Source organism: Pleurodeles waltl, chromosome 6 (assembly GCF_031143425.1).
Source record: "Pleurodeles waltl isolate 20211129_DDA chromosome 6, aPleWal1.hap1.20221129, whole genome shotgun sequence".
In the NCBI taxonomy this organism is placed as follows: Eukaryota; Metazoa; Chordata; class Amphibia; order Caudata; family Salamandridae; genus Pleurodeles; species Pleurodeles waltl.
The window spans coordinates 146948711-146967927 of NC_090445.1; the positions used below are offsets into that span (position 1 = coordinate 146948711).

Here is a 19217-nt window from a genome sequence, read left to right on the forward strand (position 1 = left end):
AATATTTATTTCTACACTTTTCTTTCCAGAACCCTGAACCATCACTGTGGAGGATCACATTCACTCTGCAGAGCATGGAGTAGTTGAACACTTTTCCACCCTTGGGCCTCCCTTAGCTGTGGGGAAGGCAGGCTGTTTGCTCACTTGATTCAGCTTGCCCAGGATTCCATGGTCGACCTTTCTCTTAGTTCATAAGCGGTCGCTGGTTTCAAATCTATTGTCTCTTTTTAATTTAAAAAAAAAAAAAACATTTTTTAAGGGATGGTCCACGCTACATTGACAACCGACAACGCAAGTAGATGGCGCCTTAACATTGGTTACTTTAATGATCAACTCCCTGCCACCGGTATTCGACAAAAATAAAAACACAAAGTTCAGTTTGGGGGAGCCCAACGAAGGATTTTTATTTGACAGCCAAAGAATATATATGTATTGGAAGGTATACCTTTTGGACACAAGACAATTATCATGAAGAATACGACAGACAATAACGCTTTCATCAACTGTGGAAGAAATTACCCTGCTATGGGATGTCACCGCCTCCTACCAGGCAACTATGTGGGAGCAAGGGGTGCAAGTAGAATTTCTGCCGCTGAAAAGCCTCGTTCCATCAGCTGATCTTGTCGCTTAGCACACATCATTCATTAGGACACAACAGAGATTGCAGAAATGGAATTCCGCGCTCTCTTTTAGGTCTAATGATGAGGTAATAAGTAGATGGATAGGAAGGGCTCGATGTCACGTGACAGGAAGTTATGGAACGCAAACTTTCCTATACTAGGATGTTTCCAGACATAGAACGTTCCTGTCGGAGTGTGACTGCAACAACCATTGAAACTAATAGTACAATATTTATGCTTTATGTTTCTGAATGAAACAAACTCATGATGCAAACTATATCTCTCAACTTACTCTCAAATGTCACGTCTTAAAATCTTCTTCCCCCTTCCAACATGACAGAGACCTCCATTAAGATAAGCGGGGGTCAGTCTTTCTCCAAACGCCTTCACTCTCCCAAAAAAATCACATCATTGGACCACATCTGAATTACCGTCCAAAACTAATGCCACCTTGAGGGAGCGCAATTAGTTTGACAAATCTGTACAAACTATGTTCATGGGAAAAAAAAACTATTGAGGCAAAGTCAAATACAGTGGCTTTGCCAATGGTTTTATTTCTATCAAACAACCCTGCAATGAACTGTGCTGTTCCACTAAACAGGCTCTTGAGAAAGTCACCTGTTGAGGGTGTGATAAAAGACAAAACATTGTGCTAAGACCTTAATGATTGGCAGACTAAAGCATCAGCCGAATTCAAAAGGTTCACAATTTCCACAAAATGGCGGGCAGTTTCATGCCTTCACAGGTAACTTTTAACTGCGAGCAAAGTTATTGAACCTTATTCGTAGTCGGAAACAAAACTGTGAGATACACAATGTCCATCTAGGTTCATGTTTTGTGGCTTCCACGTGGATGTTTTTCTTTATACTTTTTCTTTGTGATTAAAATGGTGTCTCTCCTTTCATCTGAGTCCTCCGGGTCTTTGGTATGTTCTTTGAACTGGGCTCCTCCTGCTTCTTCTCGAGATCCTGGTTTATTTGCCCCCGATCTTGGAGGCTAGTTGGATAGAAAAGGGCAGATATTAGGATTTCGCACTCTTGGAGTGATTTTTTGACTGGTTAAATGTAGTTCTACAATAGTGATAACAGATGCTTTTCTGTTTTTTTAGTGCTTCAGACGTGTTCTTAGAGTGCATCGAAGCCTGGAATCTTCCACCTGTTTATAAGGTACACATGTGTACTTGAGATGTATCTGCCTACACATCATACAGAAAATACAACAGGAAGAAAAACCCATCACAACAGTTTTTACAAACCTGGGGACCAGAATGATAGGCATGGTGAGAGATATCCAACCTGGGAGGGAAGTAGGGACTGGGGGACACGAGAGCTGGGGGCATGGGGTATGTAGTGCAACAAATAATGAAGGCAACAGACAGAGAAAGGAAGTAGAAAAAGTTTAGAAGAAGTGAGTCAGATATAGCTAGGGTCAAACAGAGAAGAAAGGGACAAATATACCCTTGAGATAAATATTAGGAAAGAGAAAGCTGGGGAATTGATAGGACAGAGAGAATGGGGAAAGGACAGAGAGTGAGAAAGGGGAAGAGAAAAAGTTTGTGTGAAGTGAGATAGGAATTGTAAAAGAGAGCAATAGAGAGAGAAAGCGGTAGAGAGTGGGATCAAGTGAAAGTGAGAGAGATGATAAACAGAAGAGAGAGAAAGACATAAAATAAGGGAAGGGAAAAGGGGAGAGAGTGGGAGCAAAGAGATACTTTGCCACTTTGGGCCTGATTATAACTTAGTGACGGATATACCACCAGCCGTATTACGAGTTCCATAGGATATAATGGACTCGTAATACGGCTGGTGGTATATCCGTCACTTTACCGTCACTTTTGGGACGGATTAACACCTCCTCCAAAGTTGTAATCAGGCCCTTTGTCTTTAATACCCGGGTCTATGCATTTCGCTGCCTCAGATTATCAGTGGCCAGGCTAGTTAAACCAGACGTTATACACTCTGGAAAGTGAGCCAGATGCTCCAAGTGATCGTCAGTGTTCATAGCTTTACCAAATATGGCTCTCAGCGCTGCCACTGACGCGCCTTCATCTGCACACGCGTTTGTTCCGAGAGACCTGGAAGAGGCATGCATTTTGTAAATCAGAGCATAAACAAAGAGGAATGCTTACCATCTGTGGACTGCGGGCCTCCGGACACACTGCGGGGGGGGAAGAACAGAGAAATTTGTCAGTCCCGGTCCTTAATCCTGCGAGGCCCTCCCCTGCCCCCCAGCGAGGATACTGCCTGCTTTTAACTCACTCCCGGGGCCGTGCACGTACAGCAGGACCTCTAATTTACATTTCAGCGAAAACGCACAATGTCAGTAACAAAGCTAATTTGGCCCTTTAAGCAAACCCCTGAGTTCCTTAGGACTGCATGAACTGAGCCTTCGGAAAGAACTCGTCAGAGATGACTGGCGGGCAGAAACCCCCACTTCCTGCAGCAGCGGAAGTGGAAACGGTTGTATGTAATGGGGTTCTAGGGGAAGGAAGAACAGTTATTTAACACAGGCGTAGTCTAGAATTGGGACGCAGTGATAGCAGTGCCCTACTTAACAAAAAAAAAAAAGTGTAAGGTCCCAGTGTTCCCATTAAGTAACTTTTTCTTGCTCTAGGTCCAAGTCTGATATTGAAACATAAGTCAAAAATGAGTTGTTGAAATTACGTCTGTGCTAAATGGTTATTCTGCCAGTTAAGTTGTGTACATTTCTGCTCCTTGCTCCATAAAATTGAGAAGTTTGAACTGCACTGCTGAATTACACGGAGTGAACAAAGAATTGATTGCTCACACAAATGTTATACAACAAAATGCCCTGACAGTCGCAATTTGTCATCTAGATTAGTCACAAAAATTTTCTTCTGTTTTTTCCAGCTTATTTCTTCAAATCAGCAGTGGGATTAACTAGATTTAAAAAAAAATGCAGAAGCGAAGTAATGCATTTTTTTGCTGCCCTAGTGCAGTTTGTGGGTGAGAAACTCCTCCAAATATAAAGAATTCGAGAGGAGGCACATGCTTCAATGAGTCTACCAATGTCCAACACGAAGGACTTGGGTGAGAATTGATGGACAAATGGTTAACTAGACAGGCCCTGCATCACAACAGAGAGCAGGTAGTGCATGAAGCTTGCAACTGATGGACAAAGGGTTTGTTTGCCTCAGCCTCTGCTAGAGGGAACGTGATTCAAGAGGTGCATATAGAGGCAACCCCCCTAAGGGAAAAGCTACGCCACTAAAAGGCCATCTGATATCCTTCAGGGATATGGTCTCTAGATTACTCCAGGCAACGGTGGACAATATGTTCCCTGTCTTCATATTTCCTCCTCCAGACTTTTCCTTTCTGACATTTTAGTCCCAAAAGCTACACATAAGTGAACCAAGATCACAGCTACTGGGGTGCATGTTGTGCACGGAAAGCTCTGGCACGGAAATTGTTTCCCAGGTTACAAGAAGTCATATCGTATCGTTACCTGACAACAATGCAGCACTAAAGGAACATTCACCAATCCAAGCTCGAGATAGAGCCCTGCAAGTGGACATTTTGTGTTGGAAAGTGTAAAACTTTCACTAGGTGTGTAGTAGTGCATGTTTATGGGGTCATTTAGAGTTCTGCACAAGCAGGACATCGGCCAAAAGTTGGTTAGAGGCCCCACATGCCCTATTTAGTGGTTTTAGACCCATATACACTCTAAATAATGTGAATAGGACACCCTACAATTGTAGGTTAATGTCGGACAACTGCCAAATTTTAAATAACACCCTCTTAGTCCTCCAAAGCAAACCCTAATCGAATGAGATTGGAGTTGCAGAGCTTTTGGTGCAAAGTGGCTTCTCATACATTGACCGTTCTGTTTGGGTGAACTTTCATCTGCAATGGGATGCAAGCATTCTAATAGATCAATCCCAGTGCGATAGCCCCTCTAGGATGCTGAGATGCATGCACTCTAATAGGTTAATTCTAATGTGACAAGACTAGCACTCCTTCATGCTACGATGCAAGCATTATAGGTTCATTTCTATTAAGATATAACAAGAAATACCCTCTAATATGTTCTATCTCCTGATGGCTACAACATTGCCCATCAGCCATTCTTACTTACTGGGCATCACCCCCCTCAAGAAGCTGGCGGTATGTGGCGATTTCCATCTCCAGCCGGTTCTTGATGTCCATCAGCCTCTTGTACTCAAAGTTCTGGTGTTCCATGTCTGAGCGAAGGTTGCTGAGCTGGGCCTCTAGCTGAGATATCATGCCCTGGATCTGCTGGAGCTGTGCACAATAGCGGGCTTCTGTTTCTGCCAGGGTGCCCTCCAGGGAGGCTTTCTAAAAGAGAGAGAGGAAAATATCTTCTGTACCACACACAGAGAATGAAATCTATGACTGTGGAATCTGGTGGGAGAAGAGGGAGCGAAGTGGATCCATGTCAGTGGTGGACAGGCTGCAAAGGGAATCAACATATTTCCCATGGACCACTTCCCCTAAAATACAGGTACTGTTTAAAAGACACATTTGAAAACAGGACTCCACCCCAGGTCTACAATTTTGATGGCAAAACTCTTGAAATCTCATATGATTTTCCTCTACATGACTGTGCTAGGATCAGTTGGGAGATTGAGAAGATGTGTGCAAGACTGTAGTCCCAGAATTTATAATAAGACGCTTAGCCCTGAGAAAGGGGCTGTGCGTGTGGATATCTGCAACTATCAGCAAAAAGGACGTACCATGCTAAGCTGTGACTGCAGCTCTATCTCCAGGCCTTGCATGGTGCGCCTCAGGTCGGTGATCTCTGTCCTGCTTGTCTGCACTTCCTGCGTGTGGGTGGCCACCTCCTTGTTCAACTCTTCCGTCTTGGAAAAAGGAGGATATTGGGAAAGAGAAGAAGAACAAGTGACATTAGATGCAAAATGACATGTCTGTCTTGCTCTTGCAAATGACTGGTGGTAACTTACCTTACTCATGAACCAGGCTTCGGCATCCAGTCGGTTCTTATTGGCCATTTGTTCGTACTGGTCCCTCATTTCCGCAAGAACACGGCCCAGATCCAGAGCTGGCGCAGCATCCACTTCAACGCTCACCTGGCCACCAACTTGTCCTCTCATAGAGCCGAGCTCCTGCAAATGGTTCACAGAAATTGATAAGTCTTGAGAGATACCATGACTACCTTAGTGATAAGACATGTAGCCTAATGTTTATCCCACAAGGCAGCGAGCGTAAGTTGTTTTGAGGTGTCCTGATAGGTGAACTGAGCTTATGGCGCGACCTTCTAGAGGGCTCCTATGGGAGTGCTTGTCATTATATTATGTGCAATACCTGGGTGTTTTCTGAGTGGTTGTTAAACTTTCAAACTCTGACACTGGAGAACGTATACAGTGATCATGAGCCAATCATGGTAGTTGGTAAGCTGGTAAGAAAAGATTAATATTTAAATATATAGGTAGTTTATATAAACCACAAAACACTCAGTCAGCGTATTGTCTAGTACTTTTCTAAGGCATCCTTTTGTGCTCTAGATTTACAGGTGAATTAATAAATGACAAGGATAAAGAAAAGTTGAAGCCAAAAACTCATAGCACCGAAAAAGGATCTCCCCCACTGGGCAGTAACGTCCCACTAGAGTTCTGAAGAGTTTTAGTAATGTTCAGGAACTGAGGGTGAAACTTACTTGTTATAGTAGTACAAATATTAATGAATGACCTTCATTTGAAATTGCAGGCTCTATAATCATAAGACTATCCACAACTTATAATGGGCCTCAGAATGTGATCCTATTTCATGGGTTCACCCTTAACTAGGGTTTGAGCTTTGAAATTTCCATCTGCCACTGAAGCAGCTGTACTACTTCAAAGAAACAGAATATTCTTAGAAATCTCCGCTACAGGGCAGGCGAGGTAGCTCTGGTAAAGTGGCTGCATCCACCACTGGAGGGTCCACTTTGATGGAAACCTCTGGTGTGTAAACCACGTGTTTCTGGTCAGATCATGGGGAATGTTCATCATAAATATGGACATAGAAAATCTATCCACATAGTGAGCGTACTTTGTCAAGGCCCATATATTTAGCTTCCGTATTATGGGAAGGGCTTTTCCAGAACACAACTGTTGAATGTAAATTTGTCATTCTTTCCAGTTCAATCTTTCACAGAGGTGAGTCTGACAGCTACGGTGGTGAATTGGCCATCTATATGGAAGTGTTTGTCTACGAGTATTTATTTATCTTATGTAGCACACCTGGACTATATGGTATTATGATGCTTCACGTGAACAAAGAACTGAAGAGACATACAGCAGTTGGAAGTAGTTAACAATGCTAAATAATATAAAAAAGCATAAAATGACTGGGAAAAGAGGTGCTGCAAAAGGGTCTTGCTATGGGTAAGTTTTGGAATTGTCAAAAGAGATGTGATTTGTGACAAAGTTACCTTGGCACATTGGTAATAGCAGAAAAGTTTCTGCTAGTTAGAGAACGGACATGAAAGGAACTCTAAATTAGATCGCTGTGGGGGATTTAACATTACCAACATCCTCTCTAACTCATATCTTCAGTGGGCCAGTTAGCGGTAGAGGCTGGCTTCTCTAGACATACTTGCTCCTCCTTTGGGTCTTTGCATGCAGTGCAGAACAAGATCTTACCTCCTCGTGGTTCTTCTTGAGGTAGGCAAGCTCCTCCTTCAGGTTCTCGATCTGCATCTCCAGATCAGTTCTGCTCAGGGTCAGCTCATCCAAGACCCGGCGCAAGCCATTGATGTCAGCTTCCACACTGACACGGAGAGACTGTTCATTCTCAAACCTTGTGGAAGACATATTTGAAGTCAGAACTGAGTGAAACAATCAAAGGCTAGCCTTGTTGTGTGAGGATCTATATAAGCTATCTGGTGTAAAGGTATACTTACCCAAGCCGAATTTTAACAGATGCGGCCAGTTAGTTCTAAAATTTGAATTTCATGAATGAGGACCCTCATCCTGTGGTCATCAATCCAAGCTTCTGTATTTTCCTCTGTGGTGCCACTTATGTTTAATTTAAGGTCTGGCTATTTGATAGCCAACAGAGGCCAATGGGGCATTGTTTAACTGACTGCTCTGTGCTTCTGTAGGGAGGACTGTGTGACAGCCTTGAAAACACAGGCATGACTGCCAAATAAAACCTGACACATGGCTGGTGCTACCCTAGCCCTATCAGCCTTTCAGAGGCATGGAATCGTCAGACAATCTGACAATCGCCTAAGAGTTCAGTCATCTGCTGAGAGACAGCATAGAACTTCCACAGCCACCATGTTTCCTACTAAGATCCTGAGATCCTGTTCTGCTGCAGTCCAGATGTGCAAGATTTCAATACCAAAAGCCTACAAAAAACATGGCTGACTCAAAACTCTTCTGAGAAATCTCAGCCATGTATAATTTCACCCGCTGGGTACATATGCTGCTAGGGACAAATTATGTATAGATTCTCGGGAATTTCAATGTGATGTCCACCCAACCTTGAATTATCCAAATGAGACTACATGGGGTCAGAGTTTAACCCAGATGACCTTTAATTACAAGCCCATTCTCGTTAGCTGACAGATGGTAAATACTCACTTGCTTCGGAAGTCATCTGCTGCCAGGCGGGCATTGTCCACTTGCAAAACCACCTTGGAGTTGTCAATGGTGGCATTGTAGATCTAGTAAAAAACACATAAGATAAAAACCTTAAATGTCAAGATCAGTGCAGCACAGGTGTGAAAAGGGGTAATTCCTTGTTAGCAAGAACATAGCCTTTTAGACCTCAAATGAATTACTAAATACTTTTACTGCACATCCAAGACATTTTTCTTTAGTATCCAAAGTGAAGTGAATTGCCTTCAAGTGACTTATAAAAGTTGGTGCTACTGAAAGTCCCCTAAACAAGAGCAATTGTGCTCGCTGCTCACTCAAAAGCGCACGGTGCCTGTAGCATTCTCACAATGTGCATAGTCTTCAAGGATATCATCATTAGGTCAGGCACGAGTGAAATTTTATTTACGCCAGAGTAATTTCAGTAATTACACATTACCCTTGTGATGCAAAATTATGTGCAAATGCCAGCTTGAGTAATTAAGATTAATACAGTAGGATGTTTGTCTACTGTACTCCTGCAGTAGGCAAACATCCTACTGCAGGAGTACAGGAACAACAATCTAAGAGAGCGAATGTACTGACCAATTTAGCACTATTTTCTTAAAGCAAAATGCATCCTTGGGCCCAATATGGATGCAACGGTGCACTTTGAACTATGAATATATTGCTAAATGCCGAAGTATGTGTCTTACCCACTTACACATTTTACGACTAATTTTGCTGTCATTACAAGTAATTCTGCTAGAGAGAATTGTGCTATTTATGCCCACCCCTGATCTTCATATCATTTGAAAAGGTCATTTTGACCCTGTTCATAGGCAGTATGATCTGCTACTTTTGTGACAGTCTACTCACTCTTCCCAGCTTTAAAACCCAGACTTACTGTGGCACTGGCATATCAAGACCGACTTCTCCTAAGGTCTGTAGGCCTTCCCAGTGAATTTGCCTGATATGTGACTGGTCCTTGTACTTGGCCTGACATATAAGAGACTCAGGCTTACTGATCTTCTAAAGGGACTGTCCCAGTTGCTGACTCTTGCACAAAACCTACCTAACTTCATGCCAGCCAAGTGACTGTCAGTCGTCTATTGTGACTAAGAGTTCCCCCATCCTACTGGCCTTTCAAAGGGACAAGTCTTGAAATGTGCTTGATAATTCATTACTGATCCTCAATGACCTGTCAGGAAATGAGTTTTTTCTGCAGACTGCCTCATACTGGAATAAACTGTACCTATGGATGTAGCTGACCAAGATTGGATGTCTTTAGCTCCCCTGTGAGATATCAGTCCTCTGTAACATGGGTTCAGGCTGAGCCTTGGGACTGCAGGACTCAGACCCCAGAAACTAGAGCTTGCCTCACATTAAGGGGCATATTTATACTCTGTTTGCGCCGGATTTGCGTCGTTTTTTTTACGCAAATCAGACGCAAAGCTAACTCCATATTTATACTTTGGCGTTAGACCTGTCTAGCGCCAAAGATCTTGGAGTTTGCGTCATTTTTTAGCGTGGACACCTACCTTGCGTTAATGATATGCAAGGTAGGCGTTCCCTTCTAAAAAATGACTCTAAGGCATGTGCGCCTTATTTAAACTCCCGTGCAAAAATGACGCACAGGAGTGGGCGGGCCTTAAAAAATGACGTCCAGCCGCTTTTGCGTCATTTTTTAACGCCTGGTCAGGGCAGGCGTTAAGGGACCTGTGGGCTCGGAAGGAGCCCAGAGGTGCCCTCCCATGCCCCCAGGGACACCCCCTGCCACCCTTGCCCACCCCAGGAGGACGCCCAAGGATGGAGGGACCCATCCCAGGGAACTTAAGGTAAGTTCAGGTAAGTATTTTATTATTATTATTTTTTTGTGGCATAGGGGGGACTGATTTGAGCCCCCCTACATGCCACTATGCCCAATGACTATGCCCAGGGGACATAAGTCCCCTGGGCATGGCCATTGGGCAAGGAGGCATGACTCCTGTCTGTGCTAAGACAGGAGTCATTTCAATGGGGGTTGGGCGTCAAAAGAAATGGCGCAAATCGGGTTGAGGCCAAAATTTTGCCTCAGACCTGACTTGCCCCATTTTTTGATGCCCAAGCTCCATTTTCCCCTACGCCGGCGCTGCCTGGTGTGAGTCATTTTTTTTGACGCACACCAGTCAGCTGCGCCGGCTAACATCATTCAATAAATAAGGCGCCCGCATGGCGCTTTGGAATGGCGTTAGCCGGCGTTAAAATTTTTGACGCACAACTGCGTTGCGCAGTTGTGCGTCAAAAAGTATAAATATGGCCCTAAGTCTTTGACGAGTACAAATTATGTGCATATTGAATAGCCCACATTTACCACAAGGGTGCAGGAAAAAAATAACAGACCTATTATTCAAAAACATTACTAAAATGTTTAATTAGAAAAAAAACACTCGAAGGTGAACTATCTAAAGGGAAAATGACAGGGTGACCCTTTCTGTTGGCATTGCCTGACAATGATCACACCCCTGGCTGCCTCTGCTTTGCGCAATAAAGAATTAGTTTGCAGCACTTGGTCTTGAGGTTTATGGCATCTAATCGTGCGGAAGTTGAAGCTGTTTTGTGGATTAAATCAATAATATATGGTGGTTCGTCGTTTTATTGCAGGTGGCGTGCAGTGCCTAATACCATTGCATGCTATTTCCTTCTGTACACCTAGCACCCTCCATCTGACTGAGGACTAGGGCAGTGCTACTCTCATGCACGCCCTCTGTACACAGCCAGGTACTGACTCCTAGCCAGAATCTGTCAGAATGTTTTATTTATCTGTGCAGTTTTATATGGCTTGACCTAGCCCCCAATGAGTGTCAGACACGTTACAAAAGACAGTTTCAAAACATCAGCACTTTAAGGTTTGTTACATTACAATAGCTGAGGTGTAGACAAACAAGAAACGCAGTTCAGCTTTCATGCGTTATAGAGGGCCAGCGGGTTTCCCAGGTCAAGATTTTTCATCATTCTGGGTTTTTGAATCCTCATTTTATGTTAAAAGAAACAGCATTACAATTTCCAGAATGAAAATCAAAAACCTTGATTGCATGAGCTGCTCGGGACTAGACATAAGGGCCCATATTTATACTTTTTTAGCGCCACATTTGCGTCATTTTTTTACACAAAAATGGCGCAAACTTGCAAAATACAATAGTTTTTACACGTTTACGCCGTTTTTGCATCAAAAAGCAGCGCAAATGCGGGGCTAAAAAAGTATAAATATGGGCCCCAATTGGATTTTGTAAGTTTGCGACGTTTTTGCATCAAAAAGCAGAGGCGCAAATGCGGCGCTAAAAAAGTATAACTATAGGCCAAGATATTAGGGTGCTCTGGTTATATGTTTTCTCAGCACCAGACTCTTCACATGCATCCCTGCTTTTGAACAACTTGCGGAAGTGTGTGCCTAATGCTTAGCGCACAGAGCTGGTTCACCAGATTATGAGCGTAAGTAGATGCATCTGGTGCCTGTTCGGTGTAGTAAGTGGGGGAATTTACCAAAATTGCAAAGCCTCTAAAATTCCTGTGTAGGACTACGGCAGACTACTTATGAAAATGTACCCATTACATCAGGAGGCAGACAATAAAAAAGTAAAGCTGTGAGAACAGTCTTAGGGCGCCACCTAGTGGTGGTGGCAAAATACAACAAAAGGCCAAAATATGCTGATGTTGTCAGCATACGGGGAGCACTCCGAAAGGGAAAAGCTATTTTTTCTGCAGCAGTGAAAAATCTTTATTTTTTCTGCTCAGAAGAGACAATACGCAAGGCAGCAAAGAATCCACAAGAAAAAAATGAAAGAGGCCTTGCCAGGATGGTTCTTCTGAAAATCTACCTATGCTTGGGCAGAATCTATCAACTAACTCTGGTCCTAATAAAGGGTTCATCTGAGGCACAGCCTGTCCGTAAATCTTCACTCTGTGTATTTATGGAAGTGATAGTTGTGCTGTGTAAACCCACACAAAGGGCAGGGGAGAGCTATACAAGGTCAGTGGCAAAGACATAGCCAATGAGTAAATGAAGAATCTAGCTTCTGAGTTTACAGACAAGCCCTCTCCCTTGTAGAGTCCTCTAACCCCCAATTTCATCGGTGATGTCCCAGTCTCTTCACGTGCACGCCAGCCTCACGCGCATCTTGTCCTTTTATTCATTGGCCCGATTACCTCTGAGGAAGAGGGCGTGTCCTGGTCTGCTTACTCACCCAACCTGCCCGATCTGCTTGGCAGCTGCTGAAAAGGCAGCTGAACAAATATTTGCTGGCTCGGGTCCTCTAGATTGTATTTATTTTTAAGGGAAGAATGACCCTGTGACAATAACAAGACCGCTGAGAAAATGTTCGGGCAGGAGCGGGAGTGGAGAGGCAGTCAAAAGCTTGGATATGGGATGTTTGCCAGGTGGTGTGTACTCGGGGCGCGCCCATAATTGTACACGGGGGAAACGCGTAGGAAACCCACGCACAAGCACAACGGGAGCTTTACACTTAAGTGCATAGAGCTTGAAAACTGATAAGGGCCAGCCTTAGAACTCTGCCTGTTCAAGCGTTCTAAAAACGCACATAGTCTTCAACTTTGTCTAATTTGTGCACTGGCCCCGTTTGATTGGTTTAATCCTTAACCAGTCCGGGCAATTTAGGCAGCGACACGTAGCCCAGCGAGATTTTCAATTCCATACTAACCGTGCTAAAATCAAAACTACAAGCTCCAGCATGCAACCTGTTTCATAAAAAAAGAAATTACTTATTGAAAGTATGATGCGTGACATTGGCCCACTTTGCATGGGCCTTTTATGGTGTACTTTGATTGCACTATGTATGTTGATAGTGGGGAAAGGCTGCTGGGACCATCTTTCTTGCACATCTGCAGGATATGATCTCGTTAGCCTCCCGCTCTGTACTTTTATTCGGAGTATTATTTTTTACCCAGTTCCATATAAATCCCATACACCTACCCAACATGTCTCTCCCTCGAGGGAGAGAATCCGATATTCCGATATGTTCTGGAATATCGGACTCATCTCTAGGTATGAGAGTCACTAGATGCGAGAGCTGAACGCTTTTAGGTCCAAATGTGTTGCTTGTTTTGTGTACAGAAAAGTATGAGATTCCAAAGCAGTCTATAAAAACCTTTAAGACTAGTAGATAAGAGTGAGACCACTGGCCATATCTGTGACGTTACCTTAAATATCGAATGGGACTTTCAGCCTTTGGTAGGTGTTTCAATAAGCAGAACTGAACTTGTTGTGATTTGTGGTTTCTTTTTCGACATTACACGGATGAACCTACAGGTCTGAGCATATTTTGTGATGTTATGCCTAACAAAAACAGGACTGCCCACTGCCCGAAATTCACTCTCGTGTCCTTGGCACAGTTAGCAGCTCTGGTGGAAAGACGTGGGGAAAGAAGAGTACAGAGCGAGGCAAGGTAAGGCATCTGCACGCATCTGCAGTGTGTTAAAAGCAACATTTGTGGCCTAGTGGCACCCAAAAAGTGGCATTAATGGGTTCCCCACCCCCTCGTGTGAAATAACAGTGTCTATCAAATACATTTCCTTTTTTTCCAGCATTAACATTTTTTTCTTTTAAATACATATTTACAGGAACTCCTTTTTGGAATACGCACAATGGTTTCTTGGCACTTGTCAGGCTGCTGTCAAACTGGCAACAGTCCCAAGCCTCAATAAGGCCTTGCATTTCCTTGCCAAGATAAACTGTGTAATGTTGAAGAAGAATGAAAAACAGAAATTCAAAATGATACGCCTCGAACAGGCTCCTAAAAACTAAAGCAGACAGGCAGGCAAGAATGAGCGAAGTTCTGACGTGTGCATCGTGGTAGCAGTTTACAGTTTGCTCCTACTGCCTTATACTTGATCAATCGAAGCACTGTAAGGAATATGTACACAAGACCGCGGACCGGGCTCAATTGCAGCGTCTCAAACAGCAGCTTTTAAGCGAACCAAAGCCGCACTAGTTATCCTCTCAAGCGCCTAGAGTCGGTTGGAGCTCTCAAATTTCCTAGTACCATGTGCGGATACCTCAGCTCCTTATGTGTATCAGCCTTGCATTCTAAAATTAGTAAAGTTGTGTTTCAACCAGAATAAGCAGCGCTAAAACTACAGAATGTAAATAAATTAGACAGGGTGAGCTGCTGACTGATTGAAAGGGGCCAGCTCTGAGCAATTCTCCGCTCGGTGTGCCTCATACTCGAACGCTCGCTCCTCCTGCTGTTTTATGAGGCGCGAGGCTCCTGCGCGTGCATTCCTCACGGTGGATCTCTGGTGTTATGACTTTTCGTGCGGCGTGCGTGCAATCACGTGCACATTCGGGGCGCTTTTTTAGCCGAAGAAAGTCATATGCGCTATTGGAAAGACGTTAACTGTACAGGAGCAGCTACAGGTGCACAGGTAACGGTTGCTTCTCCAGAAAGCCGAGCGGATAAGCCGCCTTCCCCTGGGGCAGGAGGCGGCGGCTGGTAGGTAACTGTTCTCTGAGCTCTTCTGCGCTCGTGCATCACCTGTTTACAAACTGAATCATTTAACACCAGGCACTCTTTCTGGGAGGCCGAGTGCTGCTGACAACACTGCAAATAGATACTGCTTCCGCGTCATGCATGACACCAACAACCTCGCCTGGCCTGTCAGACAACATGTTGCACGGTGGGACTTGTTGTTTTGATATTAACTTTGTAAGCATGTTTTTAAAAAGACATACAAAAGCTGTTGTAGTGCATGTAGTGCAGACTTTGCTCAGGTATCTCCTGCCCGGAATAATTCTCCAGTGATGACAACTTCACCAGTCAGCAAACAGATAACTAGTAAAACATATATGTGTGTATGTGAGAGACATGAAAAGCACACCTGGCTACGAAGCAATGGAATGCCGCAGAGTGGAGGGTGGGTGTAATCGGGGGCGGGGAGGGGGTGGTCAAATTGGAGGATAAGGTTGCAAGGTTACCCAAGGACTGCATGTCAGCGAGGTTACCAGTTCCAACCAGGGCTTGCCTGTCATTCAATATTGTTAACCCAGTTGTTTTAGTTGAAATGCTCCAAGATGACAACTCCCAGATTGCGGTGGATTGATAGCGGAAAGCCTAGGACTGGGAAATAAAGATCCTAATGACAGAGTGATCCGGTAGCGTTAAAGAGAGGTGAAGGAATGAGAAATGTATGCAGCACGTTATGTAAGGGATATTATTCCTAAGGTATCAAACATCACACCCAATGTGGCCCCATGGTCCCCGAAGCAGTGTTGCAAAGAATGCCAGATGCAGAAGTTTGTGGCATCCTCTGCAGGTCGAAGGTAAGTAAGGTGACCACCTCATGCAATGTCATCGGAGGCGCTAGTTTTCTTCCTGGGCTTTCATGTGACAACCAAATGCGTTTTGGGAACTGTAGTCTTACTTTTGTTACTGTTTAACTAATTAGACTAGTACACCTTATTGGGAATGAATTGTAGGCATAATCGTATGGAGGGCGATGATCACCCCCGATGCAAAACTACAAAGCATATAGGAATGCCACCTCTTGTGTGGGTGCATAGAAGGTGCCTGGGCGGTGCTCTAAGCTCTACCATCCAGTAGCTGGTCCCTTACCTTGTCCCTCAGGTCCTCGATGGTCTTGTAGTAATGGCTATAGTCACGGGTTGGGCTTGGGCCTTGCTTCTCGTACCAGTCGCGGATCTTCAGCTCCAGGTCACTGTTGGCGGCCTCCAGCGAGCGCACCCTCTCCAGGTAGTTCCCCAGACGGTCATTGAGGTTCTGCATGGTCTCCTTCTCACTGCCCCCCAAGATGCCTGCTGCGGCAGCATTGACACCACCGAAACCTACCCCATAGGTAGCACCCCCACCGCTGCCAAATCCCGCACCATAGCCACCACCAACACTGCCGCCATATCCCCCACCATAGCCACCCCCAAACCCTGAGGAGACAAGCCTAGCCGAGGAGACAGACACCCCGTGCCCCCCATAGCCTCCGTGAACACTTGGGGCCTTGAAGGCAACAACACGTGACCCCAGACCAGCGGGCCCCCTCTGGGAGCTGCTAGTGCTCTGCCTGAAGCTGTAGTTCAAGGACATGGCGGACGGAGGCTGATGAAGAGCGGATACTTTGAAACCCAACAACACTGCACGGTCTGGCGAGCAGTAGCGGTGCAACCGTGGCTGGCCTGGAGAGCAGAAGGAGTGCAGCCCTTTCCCAGTCCGCCTTCCTCCTTTTATGCAGGCGACAAAGGGTGTTGTCGGCGGAGAGGAGGATATCTAAGCCCATGTGCAATTAAACCGGCCCCCTCGCTCATGCCAACTTTCTGAGGTATTTCTCATTGGCCCGCTGGTATGAAAGCTCGTTTTTTCCCCTGCCCCAGACAAAGAGTGATTCATTGTGGGTGGCTGACGGCCTCAGTTGTGGGAACGGGAGAGGGGGGTGGGTAGAGGTGGGGGTAGGGAGAGTGAGAGGTGGAAGGCAGTGCGATACCTGGATATAATAGATGAGTTGTGGAGGCACACAATAGGCCGTGCCACACCTTTACCTGACAGCAGCGGGAAGGTATGCCTATTGTATGAATTCACCTGCCATCCCGGTAAACGGGGCACCCGCATCTAGTCTAGGGACTCCACCAAGATAAGCTACGGTAGACGCTGGGCGCTTCAGGCAAGCTCGGGTGTGGCTGGTGCATTTGACAGATTTTGGCAAGCAATATCTGACGTGTCGCAAGGGAGCATTTGGGAGCCAGGGGTCACGGAGCAGGAGACGGCATATCTGTCTGATTGCGCACACGGAGAGTCTCCCTAAGTTACCACGAGATGGTATGTCCCACAGCACAGGATGTGTTGATTATTGGTGTTAGTTTAAGAACAGCTTGTTTTGGTCTCAGAAAGCCTGGGCATTTCATCACAAACACAGAAGGCAGGCCGCTGTTCCAACATGCAAATGAACAGTTTGACTACAATAAAAAAGGAATAAATAAATAAAAAAATAAAAAAACTTTTCAAGGTTTTTGAGCGCTGCAAATTACTTGGACAACTGGTATGGTTTGAAATAAGTATTTCTGGACTGTGTATCTTTTGGTGCCATTGGATGACAATGTTATCTCCGAGTCAGGCATGGATAGGATACCGCCTGCACTATAAGGATCAGACCACCAACTCCATCAGACCTCTCGAGGAACGATACCTGGTTCTAGCCCGGCAGCCATTATGCGTGTTGTGACATCTTAAGTGTGGTCTTTTATGGGCTCACAGCAACCAAGGGTGACTCTCAGTTTTTGAAGGTCCAACCCGCTTGCAACTACCTCATACCCCCCACTAAGTCTTGGCACCTCTGAACTGGGTTACTTTATTACATAAATGTTCTGATCAGACTAGATGTAAATGGTTATGTATAGCATGAGAAGGGACAGATTCCATTCTTCAAGAAAAACTTGGGACATAGCTTAGTGATATTCAGGGGTGAAAATCTCAAACTGCCAACTTAAAAAACAAAACAGAGGGCTGCAGGGTGGAGGGGTGAGATGACCGAGGTTTGGACTGGATTGTTGCCAAGAGGAACCGGGTCAGTACTAATGTGCATTAGGTTGGTCTCTGTATAGAGTGGCTCATTGAGCAAAACAATGATTGGTTGGAATGCTACACTGAGTGATTGCCACTGATATCTCATGTACTAAGCCTGACCTGCAAATAGAGGAGCGCTTGCAATGAACTTAATAGGGCGAGCTGAGCCAAAGTCCAGCCAAGGGTGCGTTTTGGCTCTAAGAGTGCATTAACTGAGCCATTAAATCATTTGGCGTGATTATTTTTGCAACAAACATAATGCAAAACCATGACACAATTTCTTTGTAATTAATAGACAGACATATATTAAAAGTGATAATTTTAAGAAACATTCATGGCTTGCCCCCAAATGTCCATGCCATTAGTAAACTAAACGGTAAGTCAGTATTTATGTGAACCCTAAATGTGGCCTGGATTCTTTTTTATAGATACAGTAACATTACATTCCATTACATCAAACATGTTGCACCTCCTGAACTTGAGTATTTAAAAGTGCGCTCATACGTGATAAGAAAAAAAGGTCTGTAAAGTAAAATATTTGCCTATGATTACACAATTTGGACCAGAAGGGCAGGGTATTGATTTCAGGTTATCCTCTTTCACAATCTGATATTCAGCCACCAGATGATTATCTCTGTCTCCCCCATTTCCATCAAAGGTCACTGGTTAGTCTTTTATTCTTGGCCCATAATGAGACAAGCATTTGTAATAGCGTTGTAAATTCCTAACTGGACTTTTCTTGCCACATAAATTGAAAATGAAAAGTAAACCAGTTGACATAAGCAAACTGATTCAAAGCGCCAAGGTCGCCATGAACATGAGCGCAAAGGAGAGACAATAAATGGAAAAAGAAGTTCGCTCACAGTCAAACGTATCAGCAAACGTGCAATTATTCATGTAATAGGAGGGACAAAGGTAAAGCATTTACCAATTTTAACAAAGGATTTTTTAAAGGCAAGCCCATGAACGAGTGATAGTGATGGGAATGCGGTGAACGTGGTTAAAAGCCCTCAGACAGATTACAACAGATCAAAGTGCTTGCATGCTCAACCTAAAAAACTGATCAAGCAAATCAGACTCAGGGCCTCAGACCCAACTACCAAGCCAAGAATGCATTTATGTAGGGGAAAGGAGGTGATCACACCCCAAACACCTGCCCCTGAAGCTACATCGTCTGAGAAGAATCAAGTCTCTCCCCGTTGACCCTCAGGCACCTTAGGAGTGTTTATAAAAACTTACGGTGCACCAGGATGGGGGATAAATTCAAATGTTTCTGTACTATTACAACCATCCCATAGATGCTGCATGGCCACAGTTGGTGGTAAAACCTTTAATAGTGGGTGTGATCCTCCAGTTTCATGTTTGTATTTAGTAAATCTCTTCCACAATTCTTATCTGTGCATGAATATGCTACACTCACACATCAGGGTTAGGCAGTTATGCTCCTGTTATCTTTATTCAGACTTCACATTTATT

General features: G+C 44.5%; 1 protein-coding gene across 1 annotated transcript; it reads right to left on the reverse strand.

The window, feature by feature from the left end:
* Nucleotides 1-373: 373 nt before the first annotated feature.
* On the reverse strand, nt 374-16557 carry LOC138299411 (keratin, type I cytoskeletal 19-like). Its single transcript, XM_069237645.1, has 8 exons — nt 15789-16557; nt 8188-8270; nt 7243-7399; nt 5563-5724; nt 5335-5460; nt 4716-4936; nt 2749-2777; nt 374-1616 (listed from the first exon to the last, which is right to left on the reverse strand). Exons 1-8 carry the CDS (start codon nt 16269-16271, stop codon nt 1594-1596), a joined length of 1284 nt encoding a protein of 427 aa, XP_069093746.1. The 5' UTR covers nt 16272-16557; the 3' UTR covers nt 374-1593.
* Nucleotides 16558-19217: the final 2660 nt, after the last annotated feature.